Genomic DNA, 12,247 nt, shown 5'->3' with positions numbered 1-12,247 from the left:
TGTTTAATAATATAAAATATATATATATATATATATATTTATATTTAATTGAAAATTACACGAATCTATAGATTTGTATATTCTTACATTATAAAAATGATAAAAGTTCACTTAATTTAGAAGAAAATCTTATTATATATTGAAAAGTTCAATCTAACTATATAATTAAAAATATTTTTATTAGATTTTAAAATTAATTATATTTTATTTTAACATTAATATATTATATAAATTATAAATACATTAATTTTATATTTATATACTTATAAATATTTATTATTGAATATGTATATCAATTAGTAAGAGTTGATTTTGCTTAACTTATAATCTTGAATTCGAGTTTCAATAATTGTATTTATCTATAATATTTAGAATAAAAACTTTATTAGTTATAAATTGTTACATATAAAATTTAAAATATATAATTATTAAGATGATATTATATAATATAATAGTTAAATTTATTAAATTTATATTTAATAAAAAACTTATACTATTTAGAGAGAGAATTTTATTACTCGTAATAATTCTATACGATTCAAATAAAATAATCTTCAATGAAGATATTTATAATCTAGAAAAATATTTAAAATTTATTCCATTTCTTGCAAAAAAAACAATTATAATTTTTTAGAGAAACATTTATTTCTTTATATATAATATACATTTCTAAACATGCATGCATTTGATTAAGTCTAAGTTTAAGATTTGAAAGAACCCAGTTTCACTTAAAGCCAAGCAAATTATTAGATGTAACAAAGTCTTGACAGTGTTTTAACACTTGAAAAAGTATAATTTTCAAAATTACAACTTCCTTTTAAAAATTAAAATTGACCCAAACATTGGTAATGAATTAAAAAGGACATTTACATCATCTAATTAATTATACTTCGTAAGATTTTATTTTAAACAATCCAACACTTTGAATAAAATTATTAAATTTTTAAAAATATAAATAGTTGTGTACAAATTATATGAACAATTTGAAATTGCATTTAAGGTATTATAGGATTACCAAATTATAAGAATTAAACAATAGCAATATTATAAACACAAATACGGTCATAGTTGTACTTCAGATGCACCTAGTCATTTAGTGAGAATCAACAGCTCCGATAACAAAATTTAATTATTCAGATAAAATGTTGTTTTAATTTTATAAAAGTAATTTTTTTCATTTTTTTTTATCTATTACCCTTTACCTATCACTTATAAAATTTAAGATGTTATGAATTAATTTTTTTTATTAAATACCTTTAACTTAAAATAAATAAAAATTCAATAAGAGAACTACGGAATATAACAAGAAATCAAGTGATAATTTTAATTAAATAAAAATATTAAACCAATGGCTTAATTCTTGTGAAATAGGAAGTATAAGAAATATAATGAAATTTTTATTATATAAGATGACATCAATATAGTTCTCTTTAAAAAATTGATATTAAGTTCTCTCTCGTTAATCGTACAACGTTTAATGTTTAATTATATAGATAAAATTAATTACTTTAATTATCCAATTTTGAGAAAGGATCAAGTCGTGAATTCATCACTTAATTATTTTTTAATATTCTTTTCAGTATTAAGATATATAATTAAAACGTGTATCTGTATAATATACCCATACGCTAGAGTTAATCATGACTATCTATATCTAAAGAGTTGGTGGGAGCAATGTTTGTGTAATTCTTATGATATTTGTCAACGGCACTGATCGCAAACCAGTTGGTATATTATGTACTAAAATATTACATATGTTGATAACTCAAACAAGTAATCAAACAGGCCAGGATCTAGCTAGTTTATACTTTCCTTCTATATAAATCATCACTCTTGCTAGACTTATTTAGCAATATCTTAACTCAAAACCTCAAAAAGCATAACACAATGGATTCTCATCTCCAATCTTCCCTTGTTCTTGCTATGGTCACCTTGGCAACATTTCTGATCCCTAACTTTGCACAGCTCACTCCTGATTATTATGACAAAGTTTGCCCTCAGGCGTTGCCAGTCATTAAGTCAGTTGTTCAACAGGCAATTATTCGTGAATCACGCTTGGGAGCATCCTTACTTCGATTGCATTTCCATGATTGCTTTGTGAATGTAAGTTACATAAATTCATAATATATACATATACATTGATGTGTGTGTATGTTCAAGTGCCATTAGTTGAATAATTTTGAATATAATTGTTGTCTAGCTTGTTTCCCATTAATTAATTTTTCGGTTCATTCAAATAAATCCAATCATGTGTAAACTATCTTTATTCATATCAAAATAGTTCTATGATTTACTCTTGGCCACTTTTCTTGTCTGTGTTGCTATTCTTAATAATGGGAGTACTCCAACTCATTTACTATCTCATGGTTACTAGCAACAATGCTAGGTGGATTGAATAAGGCTAAGACCCGATTTAAGTAAATGTCTAAAAAAAATTTTATAAAAAAAATTATCATAAAAATATAATATTTTTTAAGTTCAAAATAACTTATCTTCTCGAATTTTAAAGAAGTTAAATAATTTTTTATATAAAATAAAAAATTATAAATTATTATTAATTTGTAAAAGATATATACTAATTTTTTCTCTTATAAACATCTCTTTCAAAATTTACCTTAAATGAGTCTGATACCTCAATAAGAAGAAATTAGGATAGGAGTTGAAAACCAAGTCCTAGATCTTATTTAATTATGTCCAATAGAACTATAGAATTGATCAAATGACTCATTCCTAATTCTGATTCCGTTACGTAACTACTTAAGAGACCAAATAATTGCATGTCATATCAAAAAGACCAACTTAATTATTTAACTTTCTTACCCAAGAAAAATCCCCTTGCAAGGTGCTCTCCAATGTTTGAAGCCATAAATACGATCCAGATTAATATTCATATAAATACGATCCAGATTAATTTAATTTAATTTAAATTATTATATGCTTAAACTAGTTGTTCATGAAAACAATATCCTACCTAATAATATACTCCATATATATAGTGTCAGACTTGGCTAGCTCAAGTTAATTTCTTAATTTCATTATTGTTTCAAACAAATAATTTTAAATGGTGCAAGTTGCAAAATAAAACATGTGATGTAAATTGTAAAATGATGCGTAAGGAAGTCAGAGCTCATAATCACAAAAAATCCGAACACTATAAACGGGCCCATAGCTGAAGGTTAATGGAAACAAGAACATGAATATATATATATATATATATATATATATATATATATATATATGACGTATCACTTTTTATACCATGAACCTGAAATGTCCATGTACAGGGCTGTGATGGATCAGTTCTGCTAGATGACACCCCTTTCTTCGTGGGCGAGAAGACTGCATTTCCAAATATTAATTCACTTAGAGGCTTTGATGTGGTTGATGAAATTAAAGCAGCGGCTGACAATGCTTGCCAACGTCCCCTAGTATCATGTGCAGATATCTTAGCTATAGCAGCTCGTGATTCTGTAGCCATAGTGAGTGTTATCTTCTCCTAATCTTTCATTAATTCTATATGTATGGACAAAATTCAACTACAACATTACAAATGTTTTTCTATTGTACTTTAATTAAAGTTAAAATTTTACTTCAATAATTCATATAATAAAAAATTTAGTATATGTTATTAAAATGAAACTTCAATCTTAATTTGAATACAATACATACATACACATACATACATATATATATATATATATATATGTATGTATGTATATGTATATATTCTTGCTGTATGCAACAACAGCTAAATAAAAATGAAAACTAATTATTTTTGCATGATGTGTTAACTAATAACAGTTGGGGGGTCCACAATATTGGTACCAAGTGTTATTAGGGAGAAGAGATGCAAGATATGCAAGCAGGGATGCTGCAAATCTCAATCTTCCCCCTCCATTCTTGAACTACTCACAGCTTCTTACAAATTTCCAATCTCATGGGCTGGACCTTAAAGACCTTGTGGTCCTCTCTGGTGGCCACACCATTGGATTGGCAAAGTGCAGTTCCTTCAAGGACAGAATCTACAATGACACCAACATAGACCCTGGTTTTGCAGCTACTCTGCGTAATTCATGCCCTCGAAGTGGCAATGACAATAGTTTATCACCACTTGATGCAGCATCTCCTGCAAAATTTGACAATACATATTATACAGCTTTGTTGAATAAAAAGGGTCTCCTCCATTCTGATCAAGAGCTATTCAAAGGTGTTGATTGTGAAAGTGATAGATTGGTGCAACTATATAGCAATGACCCTTATGCTTTTGCTAGAGACTTTGGAGCTTCCGTTATTAAGATGGGTAACATGAAGCCTCTTATTGGGGATAAGGGAGAGATCAGGTATAATTGCAGAAAAGTCAACTATTAGCACTGCATAATTACAAGTCTGGATCACAACAGAAGAAATAAATTAAGGATATCAACAATGGACCAACTGTTTCATACAAAGTTATGTGCCAATTTTTATAATTTCTATACATATGTATATTATCATGAACTGTTTATATTGTTGACAATAAGAACTCTAGGTTCGAATAATGAACCGTGAAGTGTGAAGAAGAATGTTCAATGTGCGATGTGTTGCTATTACTATTATTACTTTTATTTGTTTCATTGTGAGACTAATTGCGTTGTGCCTTGGAAGTGTTTATATTAAAGTTTATGTTTCGCTTGTAACCACGATAATAAAGAAGTGTTTCAAGTTTTAATTTTACATGAAATATGTGTGTATGAATTAAGTTTTGATTCACTAATATATATGATTTATATATATTAATTAGTAGTAGTACGTGCAATATGTATGAGTATTTCAATTTAATTTTTTTTATAAATAATTGTAAAATGATTTTCTTATGAGAAAGTATATGTAAAGAATTTACATACATATTAATTTTATTATATATTTTTAAGAATTTAGAATTTATAATATATACTTTTAAAGCATTTATAATTTATATATTTTTATTAATAAATTTAGATATTTTTAGTTTAAAAACGAGTTACATTCTTAATGTAAATAAGAACATATATTTCACTAAAAAAAATAGTGATATGACATTTTATAAAAGAAAAAAAATCACACATTCACCAAGGGAAGGTTTTTTATTTTTTAGTAACAAAAATATCATGTTATTTTATATTTTTACTGGCACATGGTATAACTATTGTATTTTTTTTGGTAATAATTAGTAGTGCTGATCTACATAACTCTTTTGAGGGAGTAACTCCATCTTGTGTCTTTTTTTTTTTTTTTTTGTCACATCAGCTGTTAATTAACATGTCTAACATAATTTTACCACAAGAACAATAATAAATTAATATATTTTTTAAAAATTCTATTTTACTCAAAATTTTTATCACTTTCTGATCATCCACTTATAACCTAAGCTTTAGGTTAAGGAGTTAGTTTAATAATTAATTAATTGGAAACCATCCGTACTTAAAACTATTCAAATTTAATTTGGGTCAAAGATATAAAAAAATTTCTAATGCCCCAATAAATGTGGCCTAATTAACACCCTTTGTAAAACCTTCCAAAAAGATGCTGCCAATTTAAATTTGGTCCTTAATTACCACGTACTAAACTGAGGTTTTAATTTGGAGGTTGATACATGATAGTCACTCAGCGTCAGGTTGTTTTGGTATAACATCAGATAGGTACATTATAATTCAAACAATTGTAGTTAGTCTCAGATATATGTCTTTAAACTATTGAATTCAAATTTGATTAGATGTGAGAGCTAGTTTGTGGTTAATTAGTTATGTTTGTACAACAATTTCTATCATTCAAGACAATAATATTATTAACTGAAGGATGACACGACTCTAATTCAAATTTTGTAATACTTAATTATTTTCAGTTATTATCATTAAATATTCTTACATTTTATAATTCCTTCCATTAGATGGATTATATTTATTTGATATATTAGCAAACTATATAATATTACACGGGATAATGGGACATGTTTATTGTCAAGATCAGGCAGTGCAAAGATACATATATTTATAATTATTTCTTATTTTCTTAATTGGGAAGTAAAGGAATTCTTATTAATCATAATCCATAGACTATTTCCTTTGACAGTCGTCTCTAAATTTTATATATTCCTGACAGAGATTTTACACACACTTCTCACCTACTTTCTTGCACAGAAAATTTATGTATGTGATGAGAGGCAACCACCCAAAACCTTCCAAATATTAAAATACACCATTTTATATTTATTATTTTATAAAACATGATATAATCCCTTTCAAAACTTATACTTAATTCTCAGTTTGTTTTGCCCAGCCCATGTCAATAACCTTAAGATAACGGACAATTGTAGTTTGTGCATAAACATTATTCTTAATTAAATAATTAATCCTTAAAAATATTATTAATTTTTATTTTATTCTCTACAAAAAAATTTATTTGATTTTAGTCTCTAAATAAATACAAAAAGTACATGATTGCGGTCGTTGATAAGAGACTAAAACTATATATATATATATATATATATATATATATATATATATATATTGTTAAATATGAGAACTAAAATTGAATAATTTTTTTTAGAACTAAAACAAAAAATAATAATATTTTTAGAAACTAATTACTTAATTAAATCAACTTTTTTTATAAGCTTGTGGTTATGGATGAACTGTTTTTATTATTATGGATATGGACTCCTAGAATTCACAAAACCTAAGAAATTAACTAGTAACTGCATTTTGGTCTTGTAAATAAGAAAGGAAAATGAAAATAAAAATGTCAACTTAACACAATTGGCTACTAGATGATAAGTGTATAAAATAAGTGATTTGAGATGGTAATTTGAACACTTTTGTGTTAAAAGTTGGATTATTTTGTTAAATTCTCTTCAAACTTGAAACTTTTACAAATACATATATATTTTTAGAAATGAATGTAATTTTAGTGTTTTAATCTCTTTTTGATTTATTTTGTAGCTGTAATCACAAGAGAAACATCACTTAAGGTTGAAGAAGATTAGAAAAAGACAGAGGAGGAGTAATTAAAGCATGAAGTTGCAAAAAAATTAACTTCTCCAGGTTTCTCACTGCAGCGAGAAATACTTGCTGCAGTGAGAATGCGTACTAAAAAGATGGTGAATCTGTTCCCATGTCGCTACAGCAAGAAGTGGTTGCTGTAGCAAGAGTCTTGTGTGTCGCTGCAGCGAGAAGAAAACAAAATGACCTAATTTATATCTCAATTTCTTGCTACAGCAAGGACATGTCGCTGTAGCAAGAGAAGCTCGAGTAGACCAGTATAAAAGGCAATTTTTATGTTCAAGTGAAGAGTTACTGTTCCAAAACCATTTCCAAAGGTCCAGAACAGCGCAAGGCATAGAAAGAGAGTAGGAATACTCGGTTTTTTATGTTTTCTCCTTTTTGTATCTCCATTTTTTGTTGATATGGTTACCATGAGCAGCTAAACCTTGTATGAGATTGAATATAAATCTTTAAACTTGATATATTCTCAGTAATCTATGTAAATCTTTAATGGTTGAATCTAGTTATTTAACAGTTTCTGGAGTTCAGATCTGAGTTGTATTTGGGAAGATATTATTTAGATCTAGATCTTATTGAGATTACTCAATAACTGGTTGTTCTAGGAATATATTTCAAGTTGTTGATTGCTTTTAAATCCTGATTTTAATGCTGAATAGTTTATTAACTGTTTGACGAATTAATATTTGAGAAATTATCTTAGGAATACATTTTCAAGGAATTGAAATATATAACTTTTGTATTTTGCATTAGATTCATTGGAAATAATTGCTATATTTATTACTGAATTACCAGTATATAGAGGGGGAGATAGATGAAATTCAATCCCAGCTTTTTAATTTAATTTTTATCATATTTTACTTTAGTGCTTTATATTTTAATTATTGTTTAATATTTCATGCAAATTATTTAACAATTCTATTGTATATAAGGTCAATTAATTTATATCTTATTAATTAATATATTTGAATTGTCCTTTGAGGACAATATTCCGTACTCTATCGATTATTACTTGCAACAGATTTGGTACACTTGCCATACTTGAAGGAATAGCTCCAACACTAGAATGCAACAACTGATTCCATTTCCTCTGCAGCTATTTATTTCTGCATATACAAGACTTATATTTGAATATTTATTATCCGATATATAAACGTGGCGGAAGAGTCATTGTTCTGATAATTAAAGTGGGTTTTCTCTGGTTTTGAACTGCAAATTACGTAACCAAAACATGAAACCAGATTCACCTTAATTAGACTTAGATCCACAAAAGTTAAGATTTTTTACAGTTGACTATATATTAAAAGATGTTAGAATTCGATCTGAGATATTGAAACACTGATGAGTTGAAAGTTTTTAATGTTTATAAAAAAAATAAGATCTGTCAGAAATTTAGGGGCAAACTCCAAGGCTTTGACTTTTTCATTTTCGATTGACTAAAATCTTCAGGGCACGTTATAGGAAGTTGCATTTATAAAGTCAAGGTTATATCTGAAAATCCAGGAAAATGATTCAATTTGATTGATGTTTTCGTAGAAAACATATCTCAATTCTGTTCTAGCGAATGAAAAAAGAATCTTATCTAATTGATAAATTCCTAGAAGGTAATAGTGTCCATTTTGAGAGTAGTAGCGATTTTTTTTATCCAATTGATAAATTTATGGAGAAAATAAATTATATCATCTCAAATTTGCTAGTCTGGTTGGTTGCAAGATCGTGTGTTCAAATTATTCATTATTAAGAGATGGGGGTATTTTCTCTGTTTCCCAAAATGATGAAACTCAAAGAAAAAACATCTACCTTATTGAAGGAAAAAGGTAACATTAATGTGGAAAAAGAACCATTCTTCTTTTCTTTTCTCTTTATTTGAGTGATTTAATCACCAAATTTGGTTATCTTTCATGGTGCAAATTGAGGCACGAGGAATGCATTATAGTGGTACAAGTAATACTAGTACAAAAGTTATAAGGTGCTGAAAATTTCTGCTTGCTAACGATGATACAAGACATTAATTAACAAACCACAGAATTTCAATTAATCCATGCCACCACACTTTCCTTTATTCCCCTCTATTTAGAGAGAACTAGAGCTTCTGACCACATGCAACACCTTATACTTCAGATTCTTAGATCATTATCAATAAACATACACACTAGCTAGGAAATACCATAATACATGAACATTCATTATATATTGTGACTGAATGAGCTTGTTTTACCCATCTTATTTTACTTTTTTAATTAACTTTACGGCAATTAGTACGAATCTGGCCACTTTTCCCTGTCAAAGGGCTAAGGTTTCCCATTTTCACCATGGCACTAGCAAAGTCTACATAGAAAGCTGTAGGGTTGTTGCTATAGTCAGTGACCTGAGAATCTGTAGAGCCACCACTGAATAACTGCTGATCCGAATGTAGAAGTCCCTTTTTGTTGATCAGATTCTTGAAATAAGCATTGTCAAATATCACACTTGTGGTGACATCAAGTGGGGAAAGGTTGGTGTCTCCACCAGTGCTTGGACAGTTTGACTTGAGTGATGTTGCAAAGTTTGACTCAATGCTGCTACTTTCATTGTAAATCCGACCTCTGAATAGTTGACACCTGGCTAGCCCCGTTGTATGAGCTCCTGTACATGAAAATTTTGAGGGAGTATAGAGATTAGATTCGTGGTTACAAATTTTTTGACGTGTTTTCAATCACACATCTAATTTACACGACAATACTTAAATCAAAGTCAAGTTCTCCAATTAAAAATAACATGTTAATATTTATTTAAAATTTTATAACACATTCAATAAAAAATTTTGTTATTAAAAAAGAGAATTTGATAACAAAAACATAAGGAACTTATCTAAATATTATCATATTTATATGAATGTTCTCCAAATTTACCTGCAAGGGCTACCATCTCCTTGGTGTTAAACCCTTTATTGTCAAAAGCAGATATAAGGGCACTAAGATCCATTAGTGGGGATGGGATATCCCTAGTGGCAGCATCTTTACTTGCCGTGGTTGAATCTTGTCTGCCTAACCCAACATTCCATGATGGACCTCCCAACTGAGATGTCAAGAGCAAAAATACCAGTTAATTAATTAAAGCTTTAAATAAAATTTTTACTAACTGTAGTGACTTATTATATATAAAACGTTCATGTGCTTTTACTCAGTACTTTATCTAAAATTAAGATTTGGAAATTGTTTCAAAATGTGTTAATATAGGTAGCCAATATATTGTTCTCAACAGCTCATATCTAGAAGTTGTTTCGATTTTACAAACTACAAGAGGGATGATCTATAAGATCGTATAACAAGCTAACAAATGTATATCATTATTATACTATTATATATCTTGTTCATTATTCTTTATTCTATCTGCATTTATTATAGTATTTTAAAAACTTACTGTAACAACGGAATCACGGGCAGCAATAGCTAGAATATCTGCACAAGAAACAACTCCGGGACAAGCAGCCTCCACTTTAGTTTTAATGTCATCAATTACTTCAAAACCTCTAAGAGAATTCACATTTGCACCAGCTGACTTCTCTCCAGTGAAGGTCGAAGTGTCATCCAACAGAACAGATGCATCACATCCCTACAAGTTATAAAGATAAAAATTTAATTTAATTTGTTCTTACAATGCTTCCAATAATGTCATTAAAACGCATACTAAATAGCTTTATTTCCATGACAACTCGAAGATTAAAGAAATGATTTTAGTTAATTTTAAAGATTAATATTTTTTCTTTGGCTGGAGTGTTATTCATCCTCTTGAATAGACAAAATAATATAACTAGGAAGGTATACATCTTGTATATTAACCTGAATATGCGTGTCAACATTTCTTCGTGACAATGAGAAACATCATATGGTAAAAGAAAAGCTACCAACTTCAATAGTAATATGTAGCTATCCTATTAAAATATTAGAGATTCAATTTTTTGCTATAGAAACTACCACGGCACTAAAAAAAAACATTTATTTAGTCTACTTTTCCTTTCTTTGCATTCCACCTACTGCGACAAACAATTTTTCAGTCTCTTACAAAAGCAGTTTGAATTTAAAATTCGCACTCATATATACTTGATTGCATGCATGCTAGTCAGGTTAGACACGGAAACAAGAATCATGCATGAGAACTTACACGTACTCCCCTCCCTTCCCATACGCACATCAAATTGTTAATATGGTGCTACAAATAGAAATTTATTATTAATTTTTTTATTAAATATCTTATACCTACGTTAAAAAGATAATTAAATATAATTTATGAAAAAAATGACAAAGTTTACGATAAAAGAATAAAATGGCCAATTTTTTTATAAGTAGATCGTAAGTTTGCCAAAAATATAGACTCTGGATTTGAGTCCTCCCAGCCATTAATAAGAGTATCAACTATAGAATATGCACGCACAAAATAAATGATATAATATATAAAGTATATTTTCTTGATTTCTAATCAAAGATTGAGATGTCTTATTTTTCTCTTCTAAAACAAATCTCTAAAGAACTAAATATATGGAACACAGAAATGCTTTGACTCTACTAAAATTACCCATTGATCGAACAGGAGACTAAATGCATGCTGATCAAATAAATTTTTTGAATTTAATTTAATGTATTTGTTCATGCATGAGATTGGAAGTGAGAAACATGATAAAGATGAGAAACATGCATTGACGAAACAATCATGGAAATGAAGACGAAGCAAGGACGCGCCCATGCGATGCTCTTTGGCAACTGCACTGATCACTGTGGATCTGATGATAGAGAGAGCTTGAGGGCATGTTGATTCATAGCAATTTGAAGTTAACTGAGAAGAGGCCATGACAAACATGCAAAACAAAATGGAGAAAGAAAATATGTAGCCACAGGAGTGAAAGGCCATGGTCTATATTAAACAAGTGAGAGAACCAAAACTGATAAATAAAGTGACCAACTGTGCTTGTGACGTCTTTGCACTTGTGAACCAAACATTGCTTCATATGCTTTATTTATAGTGAAGCACGCGCTCTCCATTTTGGACCCTATGGAGCAATCATCTATGGTTATGAATTTATGATCGACTTTGGTGTAGTCTTTTATTCCTTTATGAGACAAAACGAAAGACACTACTATACTCATCATTGCTTGTGTTTGTAATTAAATTCGACCATTTGTCTTTTTAATTAGGTAAATTACACTTTGCTTACTTAAAAGAGGTTTACATTATAAAATATTGAGTTGATACTC

General features: G+C 28.4%; 2 protein-coding genes across 2 annotated transcripts; one reads left to right on the top strand and one right to left on the bottom strand.

Annotated features, from left to right (window-relative positions):
• Positions 1–1,887: 1,887 nt before the first annotated feature.
• On the top strand, positions 1,888–4,368 carry LOC113874934 (cationic peroxidase 1-like). The gene is made up of 3 exons (XM_027513241.1): positions 1,888–2,103; positions 3,285–3,479; positions 3,802–4,368. The coding sequence occupies exons 1-3, from the start codon at positions 1,888–1,890 to the stop codon at positions 4,366–4,368; spliced, it is 978 nt and encodes a 325-aa protein (XP_027369042.1).
• Positions 4,369–9,252: 4,884 nt separating this feature from the next.
• LOC113874935 (cationic peroxidase 1-like) lies at positions 9,253–11,903 on the bottom strand. Its single transcript, XM_027513242.1, has 4 exons — positions 11,691–11,903; positions 10,419–10,610; positions 9,908–10,073; positions 9,253–9,641 (listed from the first exon to the last, which is right to left on the bottom strand). The coding sequence occupies exons 1-4, from the start codon at positions 11,901–11,903 to the stop codon at positions 9,253–9,255; spliced, it is 960 nt and encodes a 319-aa protein (XP_027369043.1).
• Between the last annotated feature and the right edge of the window lie 344 nt (positions 11,904–12,247).

Source organism: Abrus precatorius, unplaced genomic scaffold, assembly GCF_003935025.1.
Source record: "Abrus precatorius isolate BTA unplaced genomic scaffold, Abrus_2018 Scaffold8, whole genome shotgun sequence".
Classification (NCBI taxonomy): Eukaryota; Viridiplantae; Streptophyta; class Magnoliopsida; order Fabales; family Fabaceae; genus Abrus; species Abrus precatorius.
Note: the sequence above shows the minus strand (reverse complement) of the source record. Positions and strands in the feature narration are given on the sequence as shown.

What these genes read in the sequence shown, in the direction of transcription:
- LOC113874934 (XM_027513241.1), top strand. Translation starts at nt 1,888, where the DNA reads ATGGATTCTCATCTCCAATCTTCCCTTGTTCTTGCTATGGTCACCTTG. An exon ending in TCCATGATTGCTTTGTGAAT is followed by an intron (nt 2,104 to 3,284) that starts GTAAGTTACATA and finishes GTCCATGTACAG; the next exon opens with GGCTGTGATGGATCAGTTCT. An exon ending in CTCGTGATTCTGTAGCCATA is followed by an intron (nt 3,480 to 3,801) that starts GTGAGTGTTATC and finishes AACTAATAACAG; the next exon opens with TTGGGGGGTCCACAATATTG.
- LOC113874935 (XM_027513242.1), bottom strand. Translation starts at nt 11,903, where the DNA reads ATGGCCTTTCACTCCTGTGGCTACATATTTTCTTTCTCCATTTTGTTT. An exon ending in TCCATGATTGTTTCGTCAAT is followed by an intron (nt 10,611 to 11,690) that starts GCATGTTTCTCA and finishes TATAACTTGTAG; the next exon opens with GGATGTGATGCATCTGTTCT. An exon ending in CCCGTGATTCCGTTGTTACA is followed by an intron (nt 10,074 to 10,418) that starts GTAAGTTTTTAA and finishes TTGACATCTCAG; the next exon opens with TTGGGAGGTCCATCATGGAA.